The 25,318-nt window shown below is 36.8% G+C and overlaps 1 protein-coding gene across 10 annotated transcripts in view; it reads right to left on the bottom strand.

The window, feature by feature from the left end:
* The window catches only part of LOC309643036 (uncharacterized protein), a gene marked incomplete at its 5' end in the record, with an annotated part of 739,057 nt that overhangs the window by 619,128 nt on the left and 94,611 nt on the right, over positions 1-25,318 (bottom strand). For all 10 annotated transcript variants that reach the window (XR_014253491.1, XR_014253492.1, XR_014253493.1 and 7 more), the window contains 2 exons: positions 11,110-11,231; positions 18,291-18,376. Coding sequence is in view for 1 of the 10 variants with exons in the window: in XM_082425415.1 (XP_082281541.1) it covers positions 11,110-11,188 (79 nt within the window). The remainder of the gene's footprint in view (positions 1-11,109; positions 11,232-18,290; positions 18,377-25,318) is intronic.

Below are 25,318 nucleotides of genomic sequence, written 5' to 3'. Positions count from 1 at the left end.
ATGTCACAAAAAAAAGAAAACTACAGGGCAATATCACTGATGAACATAGATGCAAAAATCCTCAACAAAATACTAGCAAACAGAATCCAACACCACATTAAAAAGATTATACATCATGATTAAGTGGGGTTTATCCCAGGAATGCAAGAATTCTTCAATATATGCAAATCAATCAATGTGATACACCATATTAACAAACTGAAAGAGAAAAACCATATGATCATCTCAATAGATGCAGAAAAAGTTTTCAACAAAATTCAACACCCATTTATGATAAAAACCTTCCAGAAAGTAGGCAGAGAGGGAACTAACCTCAACATAATAAAGGCCATATATGACAAACCCATAGTCAACATTGTTCTCAATGGTGAAAAACTGAAAACATTTCCACTAAGATAAGGAAAAAGACAAGGTTGTCCACTATCACCACTATTATTCAACATAGTTTTGGAAGTTTTAGCCACAGCAATCAGAGAAGAAAAAGAAATAAAAAGAATCAAATTCAGAAAAGAAGAAGTAAAGTTGTCACTGTTTGCAGATGCCATGATACTATACATAGAGGATCCTAAAGATGCTACCAGAAAACTACTAGACCTAATCAATGAATTTGGTAAAGTAGCAGGATACAAAATTAATGCACAGAAATCTCTTGCATTCCTATACACTAATGATGAAAAATATGAAAGTGAAATTAAGAAAATGCTCCCATTTACCATTGCAACAAAAGGAATAAAATATCTAGGAATAAACCTACCTAAGGAGACAAAAGACCTGTATGCTGAATATTATAAGACACTGATGAAACAAATTAAAGATGATACAAATAGATGGAGAGATATACCATGTTCTTGGATTGGAAGAATCAACATTGTGAAAATGACCCTACTACCCAAAGCAATCTACAGATTCAATGCAATCCCTATCAAACTACCACTGGCATTTTTCACAGAACTAGAACAAAAAATTTCACAATTTGTATGGAAACACAAAAGACCCCAAATAGCCAAAGCAATCATGAGAAAGAAAAACGGAGCGGGAAGAATCAGACTCCCTGACTTCAGACTACACTACAAAGCTACAGTAATCAAGACAGTATGGTACTGGCACAAAAACAGAAATATAGATCAATGGAACAGGATAGAAAGCCCAGAGATAAACCCACACACATATGGTCACCTTATCTTTGATAAAGGAGGCAAGAATATACAGCGTAGAAAAGACAGCCTCTTCAATAAGTGGTGCTGGGAAAACTGGACAGCTGCATGTAAAAGAATGAAATTAGAACACTCCCTAACACCATGCACAAAAATAAACTCAAAATGGATTAAAGACCTAAATGTAAGGCCAGACACCTTCAAACCCTTACAGGAAAACATAGGCAGAACACTCTATGACATAAATCACAGCAAGATCCTTTTTGACCCACCTCCTAGAGAAAGGGAAATAAAAACAAAAATAAACAAATGGGACCTAATGAAACTTCAAAGCTTTTGCACAGCAAAGAAACCATAAACAAGACGAAAAGACAACCCTCAGAATGGGAGAAAATATTTGCAAATGAAGCAACTGACAAAGGATTAATCTCCAACATTTACAAGCAGCTCATGCAGCTCAATAACAAAAAAACAAACAACCCAATCCAAAAATGGGCTGAAGACCTAAATAGACATTTCTCCAAAGAAGATATACAGATTGCCAACAAACACATGAAAGGATGCTCAACATCATTAATCATTAGAGAAATGCAAATCAAAACTACAGTGAGATATCACCTCACACTGGTCAGCATGGCCATCATCAAAAAATCTACAAACAATAAATGCTGCAGAGGGTGTGGAGAAAAGGGAACCCTCTTGCACTGTTGGTAGGAATGTAAACTGATACAGCCACTATGGAGAACAGTACGGAGGTTCCTTAAAAAACTACAAATAGAACTACCATACGACCCAGCAATCCCACTACTGGGCATATACCCTGAGAAAACCATAATTCTAAAAGAGTCATGTACCAAAATGTTTATTGCTGCTCTATTTACAATAGCCAGGACATGGAAGCAACCTAAGTGTCCATCAACAGATGAATGGATAAAGAAGATGTGGCACATATATACAATGGAATATTACTCAGCCATAAAAAGGAACGAAACTGAGTTATTTGTAGTGAGGTGGATGGAGTTAGAGTCTGCCATACAGAGCGAAGTAAGTCAGAAAGAGAAAAACAAACACCATATGCTAACACATATATATAGAATCTTAAAAAAAAAAAAAAAAAAGAAAGAAAGAAAGAAAGAAAATGGTCAGAAGAACCTAGGGGCAAGACGGGAATAAAGATGCAGACCTACTAGAGAATGGAGTTGAGGATATGGGGAGGGTGAAGGTTAAGCTGGGACGAAGTGAGAGAGTGGCATGGATATATATACACTACCAAACGTAAAATAGACAGCTAGTGGGAAGCAGCCACATAGCACAGGGAGATCAGCTCGGTGCTTTGTGACCACCTAGAGGGGTGGGATAGGGAGGGTGGGAGGGAGGGATATGCAAGAGGGAAGAGATATGGGGACATATGTATATGTATAACTGATTCACTTTGTTATATAGCAGAAACTGACACAGCATTGTAAAGCAATTATACTCTAATAAAGATGTTAAAAAGAAAAAAAAAGAGAATTGGGGGGATCCACCCTGGTTTTCAAACAATTTTGCCATTAAAGAATACTTACATATCTTTTTATGATTATAAACATATGCATATATATTCAAACACTGTAATTATTAGCTAGCTTTTCCTGAGTACTTAATATGTTTAGACACTTTTCTAAGTGTCTTAAATATATTAACTTATTTTATAAGCACAATAGCCTTTAACCTGGGTGCCATTATTATTCCCATTTTACAGATAAGGAACCTCAAATTAAAAGAGGCTAATGTTCAGTGTAATCATTTAGTAAGTGATAGAACCAGGCTGTGAATCTGGCACCAGAATTTGGATTCCTGACACTGCCATGCTATGCAACATGACCATATCATTAAAAAACAAATATCTGTCTATTACCAAAAAGAAAAGAAGAGAAAACCAGTACAAGGACATAACTTCAGAGTAGTTATTTTTATAAAGAATTCCCTTGATCTTATTTTTTTTAATTCACTGTAGACTGGGAAAGGTTTTGTCAAAAACTACTGCTGGACCCAGCACCCTGCATCCAGGAGACCAAGACCAAGACATCAGCAACATGGTTTCCAGTTTTATTCCAGACTTACACTCTGGACATTGTAGATCAAGAGCTTAACCATGTCAGTCATTGTTGGGATGTTGTTCATAAGCCATTTTACAAATGCCCTTCAAACACCTATACAAAATAAATGAATTGAATTCCCTCTCAACCTTTTACTTTTAATAGCACATAGGTAGGTTCTGAAATCACCACCCCCCGAAGCTTGACAAAGTGAAGAGTTTGGAAAATGACTATCAGGTGAGGAAGGGTCCTTAATACAGACTCCAAGGACTTCAGGGATCAGAGAATCCACCGAAATGAACCGCAAAAATTTGCCAACTTGCGCAATGCCCACTGCTACAGGAAGAAGAGCTATAGCTATGAGATTATTTTTAAAGAGTCTACCTCGCAAAAGAGCTGAAGAACCACAGCTTTCAGCTCAGTGCCTAAGTTACTGCTAACATTTTGGGGAAATTAACTTGACCACTCTACACATCAGGTTTCCCAAGTATCAAGTTGGAATAATATAATTCCCTCCTGGCATTCTTTCAAAAGCATGAAAATTAAATAAGGGTGTATTATCATGAGCTGCTATTATTATTCTGCTCCCCACCCCCCTCTGTGAAGCTTGTGAGAGTTGTGTGAGGGCGCTTTGGGGTGTGCTCTGTTTATTCTGTCTTTTAGAGGTCCTGTTTTAACATGTTCCATGTACCCATCTCCTTAGATACTTTAGCATTGCGTAATTAAAATTTTCTATAAACTGGTCTTTCTGTTTGCTCCCAAAAGCCAATAAGATTTTTAAATTGAGAATAAGTGTAAACAACAAATATTGCACTTCAGCCCATCAACTTGTGGATGGGATTTAGAGTGGTTACAAGCAGATTCTCTAAGGACAAATGACGAACAGCAACTTCTAAGCAGATTAAAATACCCCAATAGGTTGTACCTTAAACCAAAGCAGCTCTTCTATGGAAACATGCAATGCTGGGTGGCTGCTGAGGGAATATCTTCTCATACCATTTTTTCAATCCAGGCAATGAAATTTAAAATAATGTGCTTTTATCTTCCTCCCCCTCTGCCTAACAGAAGTAGTAATAATTAAAAGAAATTTTTCTAGACCCCAACAAGCACTGAATACACTGTCATCATCATTCCCTTCCAGCTCCACTACCTGTCCATACATGTAGCACAATTTTAAAATTTTACTTTAAGGGCTTTTAAAAACACCATTAAAATTGCATCATTGTGAGGTCAATTTAAGTTCAAGTCTAAAGCTTGCCCTGTGGAGCGTGACTTCACTAGAAACCCCAGCCCTGTCTCACCATCTCTCTCTGCACAAGAATAACCAACAATTAGGATAGCCATATTTAGCTAATGAGAAGATATGATGCCCAGTTAAATTTGAATTTCAAATAAGCAGCAAATAATTTTTTAGTATTAGTATGACACACCTATTGCAAGGAACATAATTACACTAAAAAATTATATGTAGCTAATCTGAAAGTCAAATTTAACTGGGATCCTGTATTTTACCAGCAACCCTACCAATAATGTGTGAGGACACCATTAAGTGTTCAACATTAGGGGATCTGTGTTGTGACATCTTTCCTGAGAATAGGCCCGAAATGTGACAAAATATATAACCCTAAAACATTAAGGCCAGAAACAGAACTACACCTTTACATTCACGCATACCTACAAAAACATAGATTCTATAAAAGGAAGTTATTTTGCTATTGAACTTGTGAACATTAAATTAAATTCTTACAGCAAAGAGGGAAAAGTCACTTTTTTCATTAACACCTAACCTTCCAAAATCTCGTTGGGAAAGTCAGTTCTCTGTACCATGACTCCCCTCAATCATTTAGACGTTAGTAACACTGGTCATAACCCTGAACTGATTCAATAAGAAATACAAAATGAACAAAGAAACCTAAACAAATTAAATGGATCTATTCTTTCACTGCACAATGGATTTTAGTTTTGCCCCAAGTAGGTATTATACTTCATTATTATTAAATATGTCAGCAATATTTTCCCTGCAAAAAGCACTAAATTTTCCTATTTTCCCATCTTACTCAAAACCCCTTACTGTACATTTTATGAGTCACAGGAGGTCTAATCACTGCTTTTCAGTGTTACAAATTTGGAAACCCAAGGTAGTATTTTGCTAAATGGATTTTGTACACGCAGAGTTGTTAAGCGTTTACAAAACACAGACACACACATACACACACACACACACTGAGGGAAAAACATTCCTGGCATGATTCTTTTCTTGTGAGTAACCCTCAGAAGTGGAACTAACAAGGCTTTATGAAGGTAGCCAACCAAGTTCCAGCTCTTGCTAACTTCACACTCTTTTCTTTCACCTTGAATGGTATAGTCTACAAGCTACCTTATTATTCTGTCTTCCTTCCCTCTCTCTCATATACCCCTCAGTTTTGAGAGGCATATTAATAAATGTAACACAGAGAAAAATTATGATATGAAAGTTGGGGTGAGTGTCTTGAAACCTCCTGCTTCCTCTTTTTCCTTACTCACTGGGGTACTTCGGTCATAATCAATTTTCACTGTGTCATTCATGTGCTAACGCTGTCAGGAAAAAAAATTTCCTTTTGAATTTGGGAAGAACTAAGAGGCTGTCTTGGGAAAATGGAACAAAATGGTTGCAGAGAATAGCTGAATTTGGGGACCTGGGATTTTGGAAATTATTTATAAAAGCTGGGTTTTGTGTAATACATTCTCAGACTGATTTGAGAGAGGGATTATGAGAATTAAATGTGATAAGGCATGCGAAGTACTATGCATAGTACACATGGTACCCATAAAACGCTTAATAAATGCTAGGTATTATTAAGGGCAAGTCCATTCCTCTTGTATATGAAGCACTGTAAACTCTGCAAGGAGGGAGGGAGGAGCCACAAATTCTTTAGGAGAGATCTTAATTTCAACAGCAAATTTACAGAGACGAGCATCTTGTACAGTCTCATGGGATCCACAGCAATGCTAAAGGATCAAAAATGGTGGCCCAGATGACTGTCCAGTAAAAAGGAATGTGAATTTGATGAGGCTTTCACTCCTTCCTGTCTGGTGTATCTTGAGACAGTGCTGCTCGAAAGAATGCTTTGTCACAGAGACAGTGCTGCTGGAAAGAGTGCTTTGTCACAGATGAGGCCAATAATCCTCTTGGCGTCTCCAAAAACATTTTGGCTTTGGAATTTCCTGAACAGATCACCTTAGGGAAATGGCAGCATCTCTGTGTCAGGCTTGTGGATCTTCAGGGTGATGAGAACTGAAACTCAAATTTCTGTGTATTCTCTTTCCCTCTTCCCTTAGGACCACATCCCAGCTACCCCATAGCCAAAGAAAGAAGTCCACTGTCTCAGTTGAAAAAGCTGTTGCATTTACGCAGTCACATCAGCCACCTTCTTTCTAGTTTCAGACCTTAGCAGAACTGAATTGGGATATATTTTCCTTTCACTGTCAACCCTCACTCCTTCCATCACCATCTTAGTTCCTTCTGGGATTCCTGAATCCAATATCTTCATGTTGCCTGGAACCCAGTGCTAGAGGTACCACTTGGGCCTGCTCCCACTGCATCCCCACAACTACAAGCTATACCTTTTCTCTTCCATGCACTACCAATTATCATGTATCTTATTTCTCTGGACTCTCAGTCAACAGCGTGTTGAATCAAATTCTGAAACAGGAGGTGATTTGGGGTGGTAAAGCATACAATGATTAAGACTAAAGCAAGTGTTCCTTAAGTATATAACTGCCGTATATAATTTTAATGCTTTATAATTCACTCAACAACTCTATGAGGTGGATACTGAGTTTATCCCCGTTTTATAGGTGATAGAAAACTGAGGTTGGCAGGAATTAAACAACTTCCCCAAGGTCAATAGTTAAGAAATTAGTAGAGCAAGGATTTAAACGCAGTATGCTTGAATCCAAAGTCTGAGCTATTAGTCATATCTTCATTCCAGGTAACCTTTGAACCACCTGGAAATTTTTAAAGATATAAACATGAAGGAATAACTCCTTATCCTTGAGCCCAGAAGCTTGGAACAATGAAATCAACCTGGGTTACTACCATCTCAAAGAGGCAAATCAACACATTCCTTAAACAAAATTAATGTAACCCTAATTTAAACACACTAATGGTATGGAAAAGTTAAGACTAGCAAACTGACCCTCCTATGATAATAGCTCTAAACTCTGGGGGAAATACCACAGGAAATTACCTGAGAGCTCTGGAAACTGAATAAAGTTAGACAGATTTTGCAGAGGCATCAAAACTTAGAAGAAATGGCAGGTATTGAAAGAACTTCCCAATTATGGGAATTTGCTATGAGAATATTTGTAGTTATGGCATGATATAGAGGGACTAAACCTCTTCAGGAAGGTCTGCAATCTTTCTAGCCAGAGGAAACAGAGTAAGCTGCCTGAAACAACCAAGGTCACCAGAAAGATGGAGTGAATCCCAGAAAGGAGAACACCAGAGAATGCAAAAGCCAAATACCGTGCATGAACTCTGCCAAAATGTTTGGCTGCCTATTAAATTACTCATGCGCAGTGTCCACTAAAAGCAGCCTGAACTAGAATCTAGGCTGTTACTCACTACGCACGCTACCCAAAAGAGTTTTCAGTTTGAGTCTAATTAAGCTCATTGCCTGCATAAATAAAAACATCAACATTCTTCACATAAAATTAACAGAATTCAGAATCTCTAAAACATAATACTTACAGTATTCAAGATTCAAACTGAAATTACCCAACACAAAAAGAAAGGCAAATGTCACCCATTCTCATGGGGAAAGATAATTGAGTCTAATCCCAAAATATTCCAGTAGTTGGAATAAACAGCAAGAACTTTAAAAACAACTATAATAACCATGATCAATGAGGTGAAGCAAAATATTCTCATATGAATGAAAAACAAAGCTGTCTCAGCATAAAAATAGAAAATATTTAAAAAGAATAAATTTAATATTAGAATTGAAAAGTACAATATCTGAAAAAAATAACTTGAAGGGCTTAGGAAAAGGTCAGTGAACTTAAAAATACTTTACTAGAAAATGTCCAACCTGAAGAAAAAAAAAATTTTTTTAAATTAAGACACACAAGAGAAGTGTTAGACAATATAAAAAGTTCTTAACATACCTGTCACTGAAATTGCTGAAGGAGAGGAAGTAAAAATGGGTATAAAGAATACTTGAAGAAATAATTAGAACTCTCCACATTTGATAAGATACATAAATTTACAGATTCAACAAGCTCAGCAAATTTCAAATAGGATAAATATGATGAAAACCACACCTAGGAAAACTATATTCAAACTGTTGATAATCAAAAATAATGAGAAATTCTTGAAGACAGTCAGAAACAAAAGACATGATATTAAGGAAAAGAGCAAATCAGAAATCATGGAAACCAGAAGACACTGCAAGTGCATCTTTAATGTACTGAATGAGGAAAAAAAATAAAATATCAACTTAAAACTCTATATACCTTCAAAGAATGAAGGCAAAATAAAGACTGTTTTGCATAAGTAAAACTTAGAAAATCTGTCACCAGTAGATCAATACTACAAGAAATGCTAAAGAAATTTCTTCAAGCTGAAAAAAAATGATAATAGAGTGACACTCAGATCTTCAGGAAGGACTGGAGAATATTTAAGGTGATAAATATCTATGTTACTATTAGATTATTTTTACTCTTAATTTCTTTAAAATGCATACGACTGTTTAAAACAAAATTATAATATTTTCTTATGGGTTTATATTCTATGTAGATATAATACCTTTGACAACTATTAATTGAAGGATGGCAAGGAGTATGTTAAGTGGAAGTGGTAACATTTTTATATTTTATAGGCAGTATTAAAATGTTAATTCTAAATAGACTGTTAAAATAAAGGACATGGCAGTAGTTTTATCCTTAGAGAACCACTAAAAATACAAAAAGTAGAGTTAAAACCAATAGCTAATTAGGATGGAATTCTTAAAAATATCCAGATAATCCAAAAGAAGTCAAAAGGGATAGAGGGGACTTCAAAGAAAAAAAATAAAATTACAGAGTTGACACCAAAAGCACAATCCACAAAAGGAAAGATTGACAAATTGGAATTCATCACAACTAAAAATTTTTGCAAGGTAAAAGATCCTGTTAAGAAAATGAAAGACAAGCTACAGATTGGGAGAAAATATTTTCAAATCACATATTCAACAAGTACTAGTATGTAGCATATATTAAAATCTCTCAAAGTTCAACAGTAATAAAACAAAAAATCCAATTACAAAAACAAGCAAAAAACATGAAGACACATTTTACTGAAGAAGATACACAGATGAAAATAAGCACATGGAAAGATGTTTTACATCATGAGCCATTAGGGAAATGAACATTCAAACCACAATGATATATTACTACACATCTAATAGAATGGCTCATGTAAAAAATAGTAACTCCACCAAGTTCCGGTAAAGAAGTACGTTTCCATTCATACATTGCTGGTGGAAATGTAAAATGGTACGGCCACTCTGGAAAAGTTTGGCAGTTTTTCATACCACTCAGCTTAGCAATTGTAATTCCTGGTCATTTATTCAGAGAAATGAAAAACTTATGTTCACATGAGAACCTATATACAAATGCTCACAGAAGCTTTATTCATAAGAGCCAAAATGTTGAAACAACCCAGATGTCCTTCACCAGGTGAATGGTTAAACAATCTGTGATGCATCCATATCATGGAATACTACTTGGCAATAAAAAGGAACAAACTCTTGGCATACACGACAACCTGGATGAATTTCCAGGGAAATTTTTTGAGTGATAAAGCAATCTCAAAAGATTACTTACTGTCTACCTGGTATAGAATATCCTTGAAATAACAATATTGTAGAAATAAAGAACAGATTAGTAGTTGCCATGGGAAAAGGAGAGAGTGGGGGGATGAGAGAACTGAATGTTAAAAACGCGTTTCAAAAAATAAAGAAAAATATTTTCTCAGACAAGCAAAGACTGTGGGAATTTACTGCCAGCAGACCTACTCTTTAATAATTATTTAAAGAAGTTTTTCAGGCAGAGAAAGATCCGGCAGCTCCCAATGGCCAAGTCTGTAATAATATGTGCAAAAAGAGAATGTTACTATAAGATTATAATCCAAAGAAGAAAACAAATTTCCATGAGTATATACTGATATAAATAATTGTGGAATAAATAAATAGGTGACAACTCCTTACAGAAGAACTCTAATTAGTAAATGTAGAAGGAATGAGGGAAATAGAAACTCACCACTAGAACACCACAGTAATAATTACTATAGGCAAGATCCACCAACTAATACTAAAATTAGTGAGCAAATGTTTAAGAAGAAATAGGATATTTGGGTAATCTCAAAGTATTTTTCCCCAAAATATTAATTAATTTCAAAGGGAAAAGTAGTAACTTTGCAGTAAAGAAATCTGCAGACACTGTCTTAACCAAGTGATAAAGGTTAACATTACCGGTGAAATCATGAAGATATCTTATATAAGTCTAAAATTATTTCAAAATAACAAGTTTTTGAAAAGGGAAAGAGGGGAAAAAGGCAAAAGCTATGAATAGGCAATTTATAAAAGAACAAGTTTGCCAATTACATGTGAAAATATGCCCAGCACCCCTAATAATCAGAGAAATGCAAAGTTTTAAATTTATGAGGTACCATTTTAGATCCACCAAACTGGCACAAAGTTAAAGAATGGAAACAGCTACTAATGGTGAGAATGTTGAGGTGAGGTGCCCCCAAAATGTTCTCTTTCATTATACGTAGAAATGTGAAAAGTAAAACAGATCAACTTTGCTCTATCTTTTAAAATAAAAAACCCACGTACTGTTTCACCCATCCATACCTCTGCTTGAAATCCATCTAATGGAAATTGAAGCAACAGTTATTGGGAATGTAATGGTCAGATCTTCAACGATATTCATGGCAGAGTTGGTCCAAGTGGTCAATCAAAATCACCACCAAAATCTAAACAAACAAAAACACAACAAATCACTAAAAAATAAACTAATAAAAGAAGGAATTAGATCTATATCAGGAAACTAGGAGAAATTTCTAGGAGATTTTTTGAAACAATATGACTTTATTTATTCATTCATTCCTGCCCATCTGTCCTACAACAGGACCTAGATCGAAAGGTGGTTACCATGGTTTATTTGGATTGGAAAGAAGGGTTGATGCAGATGAAAGGACATGCAGAAGAGAAGCAGGGAAGTAAGATTACAAAAGAATGCATTTTAAAAAAATATCCCCAAAGAAAAATAACATGCCTGAAATAATCTCATATATGTCAAACAATGTATGTGTATGGATATGTACCTAAAGTGGGTGTAAAAATGTCAACAAATGACTATTGGGATCATCTCAGGATGGAAGGATTTTAAGTGAGTTTTTAGGATCTTTCTTACTCTTCTGTGCATTATTCAAATTATTCCAAAGAGCATGTGCTGATTATATAAATAGAAACAATAATAAACTTGTTTTCACAGTGAGGGGGAAAAGAGTCTCAGTGGAGGAGAGTGAATTTCAGAGGTGGATGATTCTTATCTGCACAGTCATCCTTCCATCCTCTTAAGTCTAGAAACAGGACACATTTTTCTTATTGAACAGTGATACGTGAGACTATGATTTCCCATGGAAAAATACTAAAACCAGTGTTAGACCCTCCAATTCTGTTCTTCTTTACCCATAAGCAAGTGTTTAGTTTTTAATGTCCTGTGTGCCTCAGAGTAAGAAGTAATTCCAGACTCTTCTAAACCTTTAAGTGATAAAGTTCATCAAGTTCATGGAGAAATCAGTTGCTGAATAAATATAAGAAATGAAAACAAGAAATCTTTGACAATTCAGTTAACAGTTTATTAAAAGATATTTTTCTTTATTTTTCTTCATTAATTAATTTATTCATCCACTCAATAAACACATTTTACCACCAACTATGTACCAGGCACTAAGCTAGTCCCCAAGGAAAAATAGGTCAAAAAAGGATGATCTCAGAGTCCTGTGGTAATATCAAGAAAATTCCAATTATCTTGTAATAACTTTTAATGGAGTATAATCTGTAAAAACACTGAATCACTATGCTGTACATCTGAAACTAATATAATATTGTACTATACTTCAATTAAAAATTAAATTAAAATGCTGTTTAAAAAATTCCAGATTATAAAAGTAATAAGTAACAGGTAAAGGAGGTGTAGTTAATTCATCTTGAATGGAAAGAGGAGGAAGAAAAGGAAGAGAGTAGTCAGGGAGAAACATTTCCAAAAGGAGGTGATGCTTGACGTGAATATGAGTTTAAATATTAAAGCCTGAATATGAGTTTGCTGGATAAAGAAAAGAGAAAGAAGTATTCCAAGCCAAGTGAACAACACACGCAGAGGCACAGAGCTTGGTGAAACATGATACTTTGGGAAAATATAAGTGGCTCAAGCCAGTGAAAGCAAAGATTATACAAGTGAAGGCATACAATCTGAAGCCAGAAAGCAGACTTTCTGCTTGGAAAGTCTTGATCTGGCTGGATCATTAAGAGACCACTGAATGCCAACTTAGGAAGTTTGAGTTTTATCCTGTGAAAGTCAAAGAACTACTAAAGGGATTTTTTAAAGGAGAGGCACAATTACATGTGCATTTTAGGAAAATCACTAAAATTGTGGAAGATGGATTGGAAATTGGCAAAGCTAGAGCAGAGAGACCAGCTAGCACACTATTGTATTATTTCTGACAAGAAAAATAGAGGGAGGGGGACTTATGCAGTGAATGGAGGAGGGGGTTGTCTGACAAGGGGAGAGAGAGTCATTAGAATCTAAAATTGATATTACCTCATGAGCAGTTAGATGCAGGAGCTGATAAGGAGAGTGAGATTGGAAAGAAAATCTCTAGCATAAATGACCATGGAGAAAGTGATGTCATCCACTGAAATGACAAATATGGAAGAAGAAGCAATTTTGAGAGAGGAGTTTAATGGGACATGTTCAGTCTGCCATAGCTTCACTTGAAGGTGCAGCAGCAATTGGAAACGCCACGTAGTTTGCTTTTAGACCATAAACCAGCCATTGCTTCCTAGAAAGCAAGGTATGTTATTCAAATCAAGAATGAGGAATATGAGGAGACTTCCAGGTAAAGTGAGATGGGGAAGGGTCACTGAAAGAGAAATTAGGAGGAAGAGATGGATGGGGACAGAGTGGAGGGAAGGGAAGGGGAGGCATGAGTGACAAATGAAGCAATTAAACTTTTCACTAGCCTCTCTCTCAACTATCAGGTCGTGAAGTTTTCAAACAGTTATTTGTAAGAACTCTGTTCTTCAGAGGCAGAATGAGTTATTAACCTTCTGTAATTGGAATCTGATTTTCTCTAGAATTCCGTATTTCAGACTAACGGGGTTTCACAGAAGAGTGTAATAAGTTTGGGCTGACTGTTTTTATGCTACATGAGTCACTTCTTTAATAACCCAAGTCCCACTCCCACTCCCCATCTATCCCTGCCCTATCTAAGCCACAGAGTCCCAGGGCAGAATCTAGCTTGTAGGCCCCTGAAGTTGTCCATGAAGTCTTCCTAAACAAACAATGGTGCTGTGAACTGAATGTTAATGTCCTTCCAAAATTCACATGTTGAAGCCCTGACCCAAAATGTGATCATACTTGGAGATGGAGCCTTCGGGAGGTAATTAGCTTTAGATGAAGTCATAAAGGTGGGGCCCTCATGATGAGATTGGTGGCCTTATAAGAAGAGACTCAAGAGCTTGTTCACTCTCTCCTCACTGTGCACAAGAAGAGGTCATAATGAGCACTAATGTTCTCTTGGACACCTACAAGCCAAGAGAACAGGCCCCAGGATGAAACCTACCCTGATGGCACCTTTATCTTGGACCTCCCAGCTTCCATAATTGTAAGAAATAAATTTCTGTTGTTTAAGCCACCCTGTCTATGGTATTTTGTTATGGCAGCCTAAACAGACTAAGATACATTGGTGTCACAGATGTCAAGTTTGCCTCACAGAGAATCTGTGTCCCAATCTGATACATGTCTATGATCAGCATCATACCCAATATGAACATTTAATTGCCTTAATCAAATGTATCCTGGTCTTGAGTCTGCATTGAACCCTCCTGGGCTAAGGTGTTAGGAGGGAGGCCAGAAGACATGCCAGAACAGAGAAATTTTGTTAGGAAACAAGCACATCCTCATGAGAGACCAGCTTCTCTTAAAGCCAAAGAGAATGAGGGAACAAGGATCATAATACAAATTTGGGGAAGGAGAGAAAATGGGAGTCAGATTCCCCAGTCCTTGGCCACATCTGTGTGCTGTTAACCATGTTATGGATTTCCCAAAAAGCCTACTGGGCATCCATAGCACTTTGGTAGGTATGTGATGGTATATGATTAAAATTTCAACCTTAAGACAGAGGATTTCTCCAAAGCAGACGAGTCCCATTTGCTAGATCCACATGTGTCTTATTGACCTGTGGTGTGTCAGGGGTAATGTGGCGAATGCTGTGTTACCAATGAGCCATGCAGGGACTTCCCTGGCAGTCCAGTGGTTAAGACTCTGCGCTTCCACTGCAGGGCGCACAGGGTCGATCCCTGGTCAGAGAACTAAGACCCCGCATGCTGCACAGCATGGCCAAAAAAAAAAAAAAAGAAAAAAGAGCTATGCAATGACCAAAAGGCATAAAGGACATGAAGATATAATTCATGGGACTATGGAACTTATCTATTTATTTATTCTTAATACTCATCTTTATTCCATAAAGAATTGTCATCCTTATAACACACACCCTTGAGAGGTGGGCTACAGTTTGATTTTAGCCTTCTTCCAAACAGTGAAGGGGAAACAGTTTTTGGGTGACATAAGTCACCATGGTATGAGCCGTGCTTCTTCTCTCATTTCATTTAAATCCAAACAGCTGTGTTGTGGACAGGAGCCAAATAAGAAAGAATACCTTAAAAATACCTTGATGCAACATGCCAATATAGAAGCATGAGGGAAGACAGGTGTGGCAGTGCACAGCAATGAGCTGACCAATGAGCTGGCCAAGATGTTTGAAGCTACCGAGTCTAAACAATCATATGCCAATCATGAATCTAAGCATCAATGTCAGCTATAATCATAGACCCTAAAATCTTTGACCACAGAAAAGGATAGTCACATGACAATGATATGGAAAAAATGCATGACACCCACCAGCAAACTCACACACCTACACACATCCTCAACAGCTTCATCCTCAAACACAAGGAATGGTGACAAACGCATCACAAATATGTGTCACAGCAAGAATCCCGTGACTCTCTCAAGTCTGGAGCAGAGAAAACTATAAGTAAATGCATTAGTCACAGTACAATCGGTCAGAGCCAGCCATTGATATCAGTGCATAGTCTGTATTAATTAAATCTTAAGTGTAAATATGAAATTAAAAATGTTGATTTTCCCCATTTGTCCTTTAACTCCATACATTTTATCATTTCACAATAGGAGTCCACTTAGGTTATGTTTCTATAAGTAATCCAAAACAATGATGAATTAATTACCTTGCACAACATAAGTCAAAGCAGAATCTAATTCATTAATACATTTTTATCTCCCTCAACTCATTAATTTACTGAATGCCATTTCTTCCTATAGACAGAATTTCATCTTTAGCTACAACATTTTGCAAGCACCAGACTAACACTGAACAGGATAATTTGCTCTTGAATCAAACTTTGCTGAACAAGTCAAATTGTCCAGCAACTAGAATATGTTTTAAAAGTAAATCTGGAGAAGAAGCTTGACTATTCTGTATCTTTGTCAAGTAGCATTTTCATGCTTCAGATAATCTACATGCCCAAACAAAGCAGGAGCTTCTCTTTGCTTATCTCCAAAAGCAAAGTATCCTGTCACATTGGTGGCTGGAACACCTTTCAAGCTTAGTCAGTACATTTACCATCTACTGTATTGTTTTGGGGTTTTTAAAAATTTTTATTTATTTATTTTATTTTTGGCTGCGTTGGGTCCTCATTGCTGTGCAGGGCTTTCTTTTAGTTGCAGCGAGCGGGGGCTACTCTTCGTCGTGGTGCACAGGCTTCTCATTGCGGTGGCTTCTCTTGTTGCGGAGCACAGGCTCCAGGCGCGCGGGCTTCAGTAGTTGCAGCATGTGGGCTCAGTAGTTGTGGCTCACGGGCTCTAGAGCGCAGGCTCAGTAGTTGTGGCGCACGGGCTTAGTTGGGAGATCCCACACGGCATGTGGGATCTTCACAGACCAGGGCTCGAACCCGTGTTCCCCACATTGGCAGGCAGATTCTTAACCACTGTACCACCAGGGAAGCCCCATCTACTGTATTATGTCACCTTCACTCTTTCTGGAGTTGTATTTCTTTTTAGGGACAAGAGAAAAGTAAATCTCCTTAATTGAGTTAAAATGCATTGATAGAGAGGGAGGCTCTTGGCAAGGTAAAGGTCCTCCAGGCCATCTTTAAGACTTTCCTTTCTCCTAGCACACGCCTTATTTTTACCACAAGTTTCCAGTTTAGAAAGAAGTATGTCCATCTAAAAAGTAAATCCCAGCACAGACTACAAATGATTTACTTGAAATCCCAGACTGTAGACACTGGGGCAAAAGTTAATGAAATACTCTGTCAACAATCCAAGCTAAATGAAAGAAAATTATTAATTACACAGACTGCCAACTCTAAGGTGTTGGTAGCCAAAGTGAATAATCGAATTAAATATCTAAGGTGATGTAAGAAAGAAGAGAAAATACTGGAGAAAAGTCCAGGGAAAGGGTGCTGGGGCACCAATCGTGAGAAAATATTAGTGATAAATGCCTTTATCAGGTGTTAAGTAAATGCTAGGGCACTTGCTAATTAGTTGACATTTGTTACTTCATTCTTTTTTTTTTTTTTATAAATTTATTTATTTTTATTTATTTATTTTTGGATGTGTTGGGTCTTCGTTTCTGTGCGAGGGCTTTCTCTAGTTGCGGCAAGTGGGGGCCACTCTTCATTGCGGTGTGCGGGCCTCTCACTGTTGTGGCCTCTCTTGTTGCAGAGCACAGGCTCCAGACGCACAGGCTCAGTAGTTGTGGCTCATGGGCCCAGTTGCTCCACAGCATGTGGGATCCTCCCAGACCAGGGCTCGAACCCGTGTCCTCTGCATTGGCAGGCAGACTCCCAACCACCGCGCCACCAGGGAAGCCCTGTTACTTAATTCTTATAATAAACATATGAGATGTTCACTAACATGATTCCCTTTTGACATATGAGTAAACTGAAGCTTAGAGTTTAAGTAGCTTGATTAGGTGGCAAATAAGTCATAATGTCTAAATACAAGTGCAATCGTGATTGTTCACCCTTATACATAGAGTATGAGTTAATCTGATCCTCATTTTCAAACCGCACTCATTTGAGAAATTTGGGTATGGTGAGAAAGGGGCAGAGGCAGGGGCAGGGGAGAGAGAGAAAGAGAAGAGACCAGATAACTATTCAAACAGTGAAAGGACTGCTCCCTGCTCTTCTGCTCAGTGGTCACGTGTCCTGGAGGGAGCAAGAGAAGGGACCTGGCAGTGCTATTCCCGTCCTCGCAGGAGGAGCACCGAAGATGGAACTCTGGATCAGTGTTCGAAGATTTAATTTTTTCAGACAACACAGTTCCTAAAATTAAGCCATGTTAGTGGATTCTAAAACAAATAAACAAATAAAGCCATCAATTCCAACCCAAGAAGAAAATCTGGCTGTGATGAAGTAATTAGAGAAGGCACGTTGGCCTCCACCGGGGTGTCTTCCTAAGGCATTTCCAAAAGCAGTTTATTTTTTTTAATTGAAGTATAGCTGATTTGCAATCAAACTTTAATGGTTACCAAAGGGGAAAGGGAGAAGGGCAGGAGGGATAAATTAGGAGCATGGGATTAATAGATATACACTACTATATATAAAATAGATAAGTAACAAGGATTTACTGTATAATACAAGGAACAATATTCGATATCTTGTAATAACCTATAATGGAAAATAATCCAAAAGCAGTTTTAACCCTCACCACTTGGAGAACTTACCTTCCCAGTGAGAGGCACCTCCTCGCTTCTTCCAGGCCCTGTACATGCTTTTCCATCTTAGGAGCAGGCTCCCCCAGAAACAGACCCTGAAAAGAGAATGAACTAGTGAACATAGTTGTTTGGGGGTGACCCCAGAAAACACAAAGAGAGAGGTAGGAAAATGAGGCAGGGAAGGGAAGGAGGCTGATAAAGGGTGACTCTTCAAGCAAGTTCCCACCATGTGTAACTGGTGGTTAACTCCACAGAAAAGCACTGGAGCCAAAGTAAAAATTATTTTTTGAGAGTTATCCCCACAAGGGATGAGCGGGCTAAGAGGTCACTTATACACTGACATTTTCAGCACAATTTGCTGAAAATAATTACCTGAAGACTGGAATGGTGGTTACCAGGAAACTGGAATCATAGTTACCAGGAGAATGAAAAGGTGTTTACCAGGGCCTAGGGGGAGGTGGGCATGGGAGTTATTAACCACTAAGCATAAAGTTTCAGTTGAGTAAGATGAATAAGCTTTAGAGATCTGCTGTACAACACTGTACATATAGTCAACAGTAATGTATTATACACTTAACATTTAAGAGGATAGATTTCATGTTAAGCGATCTTACCACAATAAAATAAAGACAAAATAAATTACCTGGACAACTTTGTAAAAAACAAAATTGCCATACATGTGAGGGTCTACTTCCAGACTCCCAATTCAATTCCATGGATCTATATATGTTTATACCTAAGCCAATAACACACTCTCTTGATTACTATAGCTTTAAAATAAGACTAGAAATTAAGTAGTTTAGGTTCTCTAGTTTTCTTATTTGTAAAAATTATTTAGCTATTCAAAGTCCTGTTTGTTTCCATATAATTTTAGAAACAGTTCTGACTTACAGCAAACAACTGCTGGGATTTTAATTGGGATTGCATTGACTCATTAGGTCAATTTGGGAAGAACTGACATCAACAATATCATCTTTCAGTTCATGAAAATGGTATGCTCCTCCATTTATTTAGCCCTTCTTTAATTTTTCTTCCTCTTTCTTGGCCATTTCTTAAGCTTCTAACTGAATTTTGATGTTTAATTAAATTAGTTAATACTTCTAAAACAATGATGAATAGAGATAATGGACACCTTTGCCATGTTCCTATCTTAGTGGAAATTCCTCTAGTATCTATTAGACCTTAAGTAAGATGCTAGCTTTGGTACTAAACATATATACTTTTTATCACATTAAGAAAGTATCCATTAAAGTTTTTTAATCAGAAAAGGGTATTGTGTACTATTGGAAGTTTTTTTCAGGGAGACAATCACATGATTTTTTTCCCTTAGATCTACTTATAAGGGGTATTTTATTAAACACTATTTCTAATATTAAGCAAATCATGCATTCATTGAATAAATCTCTGCTGATCATGGTTTGTTATTTTCTTACTGTGCTATAAGATTCTGTTTGCTAATATTTTATTTAGTACTTTTTCATCAATATTCATAAATAACATTGATTTACAGTTTTCTCTTTTTGTACTCTACTTATTAAATGTTCTTTTAGAAATACCTGTTTAAATCACAAGGCAAAGTGTAAACCAGCCACTTTCCCTTCTTGCCCAATATTATTTTATCCCTGTAAACAATTTTTACCCCTTCCCATTTACCCCCATGCCTCACAAGAGTTCGCACGTATGTGGGTTATTACAGAAGCTATCATGAACAGAAGTGATAAAAAACCATTTCCTGAGAACCAAAAAGCTTGATTCAAAGGTATGTTAACTTGGTAAGCATCCCAAGATACCCTGAATAATTACAAAGTCTGACATTCTTCCTGTTTCCGTGTCCAAATTCCTGGGCAGGAGACTTATTGGTCCAGCCTGGGTCAGAAAACCATGTTGCTACTCCTGGACAAATCAAATGCGGTCAGAGGGCAGGATCATATGAAAAATAGATAACTATTTAGAAGGCATATATATGAAGTGGCCAGCTGGGGGTATGGGGAAAGAAAGCCTTTCAGATGGAAAGAAATGCCTTTTCCCAAAGGAAGGCAAACTGATAGTCAAATACAACAGTAACGCCTATTAAAATTACATAAAAAGGGAAGGCCCTATATCATTTATATTGAATTGAATGTGCCTCCTGAAAATGCATAGTCAAAAAAATGTCATCCTACAAGTACTCAGGCAAAAAAAAATTAACAATTTTTTCCCTGCACTCAGTATTGGGTACAGACCTTGGGAAGATGGGATTTAGCATTACTTACACAAAGCACACCAATAGCGCCACAGCAAGCATTATCAGACGAGAGGCAAGGTGAGTTTCTTTCCTGAGACATGTACTAGATAATATACCAAGAAAAACTCTCAAGCCACCAAATGATATGCAAAGGAAAGATCTCAAGTATTTGTAAAATATGTGGTAGTACTCGGTACCCTATAAAATGCTATACCAATAATGAGCTAGGAGTGAGGACACAATTACCCCACCTTTGTTTTTCTCTGCTTAAAGAAACCCCAAATAAAAAGGGAGTTCAGAAGATATACAGAAAGGAACATTCTGTCTATAAGGCAATAGAAGTTTATAATTTTTCCCAGATTCAAAAATCTGAAACTCGTTAACTCAGGTGATGAAAGTGATAAGCAGGGCTCACTAATTTGCATAACTAAATGCCATCATTTAGACATTATGAAAAGTAAAAATTATGAGGTATATTTGAAAGGCACAATAACTGGAATCTGATGAACTGAATGTTAAAGGAAAATACTCCACAGAGAGCACCTATTTAGTGAACTCATTATGAAAATTGTATATTAGCATATTTATTGTTAGGTTGTAAACAATGCTCCCAAACTGGCTGAAAACAGCCTTTCATTAAAGAGTAAGGCAAATTTCCCCTTTCATACTTGTCTAAATTATTGTTTCTGAAATTTAATTTCCCACATTTTTTTCTCACATTTGTGCAATACTTAACAGTTTAGCAGCACATTCTCACTCAACTTTACATGACTTTTTACCCCTTCATGGGGTTAAAAAAAAAAAAAAAACGAACCAGTCTTAAAATGTTTGCCGACTTGCTAAAGGTAGATCAGGTAACTAGCCTGAACTGTAGAAATTCTAAATCAGTGAAGTCTAAATAAGTATGACTTTACTTTGTTTTTGTTTTATTCCTGAGAGACATGTATTCCCATATGGCAAAAATTACAGAGGAGAAAAAGAAAGGAAAAAAGAAAAAAAATCTTTTCACTTCTGGATTAATTCTCTAAACTCTTAAAGACTATATTTATGAAGGAACAGGGGGAAAAGGCAGAGGGGGAGGGAGTCCATCCGTGTTAATATTGGTTGAGCTCAAATGCAATGTAAAATTTATTATTTCTTTTGTTGTTTTTGTTCTTCCAATTTGAAAAGAATTATGTGTGTGTACATATTTATTATATTTTTTCACTTAAGTAGAGCGATGACTTTTTTTCAAGTTTATCTAGCAAGAGCAGATAATTGACACCAAATTGGTCTTTTGAATTTCCGGCCAGAATCTTCTCTCCTTCAACTGCTCCTGAAGAAGGATGATTTTGGAGGAAATTAGATTCACTGTTTGCATAAACCAATGTATTTAGCTGGTGGCTCTGCAGGTCCAATTAACTCTTCTAACAATATGGGTGAAATGAGGTTACGGTTATGTTTGTAGCCACTTAGAATTGTTTTGATTAAACACTCCCTCCTGTATCTTATTTAAAGTAAGAACACATGGCACTGAAACGTATTTCATGGGATGGGAGAGGATGCCTGGGGGGAAAAGGGAAGAAAAATATCTAAGTCATGATATGAAATGCATGACCTCTCATTTATGTATAACCATAAAGAGAAGGCTTATTTGCACAAATTTTTTAAAATATTGCACATAACACACTTTGAAGACATCTTTAATATGTCAATCAATATCATTACTATTGTATTGTGAAAAATATCATTGATGTCAGACAAAATAGTAAAAGTTGAAGGAGCACAAAGCTGAGAACCAGCAGACCTGTATACTAAGGTCAGCTCTGTCCCTAGTGAGTCACAATCTTTCTGAACTTACTTTTTTCCTTGTCTGGAAGGAGAAACAACACTCATTTAGTTTCTGCCTCTGAGAATACAACAAAATATAAGATACAATTGCTGCTCTCAAAGAGTTTGTAATACATTTGGCAAAACAAAGTAACTCACTAAAAGATAAAAATAACCACTTGCTAGGAACTTCTCCAAAATCAGTATCATCTGGTTGAGCTTCGTAACAACCCAAAGAGGTAGGCATTATTATTATTATTTCTATTTTACACACAAGAAAACTGAGGCACAGAGTGATTCAGAAATATTAGAAGACCTCTCTGTTGCTTAAGTAACAGTGAGGTTTCAAACCCAGTCAACCTCAGCATGAGCACTTAGCTACCATATCATATAATGACAAAAAGTCCTATGTGTTCAAAGAAGGGAAAGGCAGGATAATTAATTAGCAAAATAATACACAAGGGGTAGATAAGAATTGGAGTGGTAAGAGAAGGTTCCAATCATAAGAATATGATGAGCCAAACCTTAAAGGATGAGGAATATTTTTATGGACAGAAGAGAAGATGATGGAAGTAGAGTGAGAAAACGCAGCATGAAGATGGCAGTAGGTGTGGGGTGACAGGAGGGAAGAACCCAGAAGAATGGCAGTGAGATATAAGGATGGACAGGTCAATTGTGGAGAATTTTGACTGCGGAGTTTAAATCCTTCCAACCTCCCCAAACTGACGGCTCTGTTTGCCTGGCCTCCTCTACAAGCTAGTCTCCACAGTTGAGCATTGCTGCTTCCAGAAAGCAGTATTTAAAGAGCAAGCAAAGACTCCAGTTGTTCTAAGACCCCAATCAAAGCCCCAGCTGGCCTACAGGGAGCCTTTGAACTAACTAGGCAAAAGTGCCCTCAACAGATAAGTACGTGGCTTGGTGAGGAGAGCGTGCCTTTCCCTGATTTAGAGGAGGGTCCTGGGTAGATGCAGCCCTATGTGTAGAGCTTGGCTGATCAACACAGACTGATCTCAGTCCCAAGCATCTCTGCAGAAGGATCACACAAACTACTCAAAACTGTACATACCAGCCCCATTCCCAATACACAGCCACATTCTCTGGAATCACCCTTCAAATTTACAAAAGCTTATATAAGCACAAAAACCATTACTTAATTACCATAAGTAATTACTTAAAGGTGACAATAATCACTCATGCTATTTGGGGAAAAGTTGGAAAATGTTTGTAAAACAATCACATGATACGTAATAAGTCAAAATTCAACTATGCTGACTCTGGTAATCAGCATTAAAGATTGTTTTTACTTCAGAATAATACACAAATAAGTTTCCTCGATTATAGTCTATATTGAAATAAAATTAGAATCCATATGGTAATTTGGGGCACATCATTAGTAGATTGTAAAACAGAGATTCAAATGTTTACATCTAACGTTCCTAATTCCATGGAGGAAATAGTTTATATTAGAATTTTTTACCAGCCAAAATATAGTCATTATCTTAATGAAATTAGTTCTTTTTATTTCCTTAAGTGTAAAATTCTATGTAGAATTTGATAGCCAGCTATGTATCTTAAATGTATTTATTGCAATATGATTCAAATAAGTACAAAGGAACTTTTGGGGATGATGGATGTGTCCTAAAACTGAATTGTGGTGATTGTTGCAAAACTGTGTAAATTTAATAAAATTCATTGAACTCTGCACATAATCTTTTTACTGTATGTAAGTTATTGCATACTCTTTTACTGTAAGTTAGCTTAATAAAGCTATTTTTTTAAAGATTAAAACTGGTGGCTTTTGGTGGATGTATTACAAATTCTTTTCATTTACCTACTTCAAAATTTTCCTATTTTTTACATACTTCAAAATTTTCCTATTTTTTACAACAGTAGGTATTACCTACATAATTAAAAAATAATTTCAATGCAGTTCAGTTTAACATAAACATTTATCTAGCACACATTCTGTGCTTAGCATAGTGATAGAATCTAGAGTTGTACAAAATAGAAAATAACATGTTGCCTCTTCCTTAAGGAGCTTACAATTGAGTAAGAGTAGAAAACAATGCAAACAACTACCTATTTATGGCAGAATGAAATTACCTTTCAATTAAGTTGCAAGTAACAGATGTTGGTAGCTGGGTGAAAGAAAGAATTAATGACTGGCCAAAGGGAAGTGGGCAAAGAAAAGAGTGATTGGCAGGAGAGTTTTAATGAGTCACCTGGAGGCTGATGCACATGGCCACATCCTTAATTGGAATAAATGAATTAATATTCGTTGGAAAGTAAGGTTTAGCAGCAAAAGCAAGCATTCTTCATGCTTACCACACATATTTATATCTGCTAGAAAAAAAAAATTGACCTTGAGGAGTCCAGAAGATTTGATAGAGAGTAGGCAGAAAATAGGTAGGTAGGAAGAATAGACAGAGGAAAGCAAAAAATATGTCAGCTTGTACTTTATCATTGAAAAAGAAAACAAAAATAAAAACAAGAGTCTGTTTCAAAAAATAGTTGTTTCTCTAACCGGAGTGAACGAGGTGGGGTAATTACCTCCCCACATTGCAGGAAGGAGTAAAGAGCCTCCTTTCAGCAGGCAGTTACCTCTCTAGAGATAAGATAATCGAGCTAAGCCCATCAAGCCCAGATTATTCTTTACAAATTTACCAATCAGAAATATTACTCCACCTCTCTTGGGCTGCAGTCAGTAAAATGGTGGAGAAAAGCCAGGACCCATACCAAATGAGCTCTCTTTCCCAGGGACAGAATCATCAGCAATACTCTGTCATCACAAGTGGCGCACAACAATCATTTGTAAAGCTTTCTAAAAATGTGGCTTCCCAATCCAAACACAGTGGATTCTGAGAGAGACCCATGATCTGTATTTAAAACATCCATGCACTACCCTGTCCCATCCCCAATCTGCAGAACCTATTGCAGTAGGTCTGTAGACCACACTATTAAAACACAACACCAACTTAGAGGTCTGCTTGCGGGGAACTAACAA

Source organism: Balaenoptera physalus (genome assembly GCF_965194825.1).
Source record: "Balaenoptera physalus genome assembly, chromosome: 14".
NCBI lineage: Eukaryota > Metazoa > Chordata > Mammalia > Artiodactyla > Balaenopteridae > Balaenoptera > Balaenoptera physalus.
This window is presented reverse-complemented; position numbering and strand designations above follow the sequence as displayed.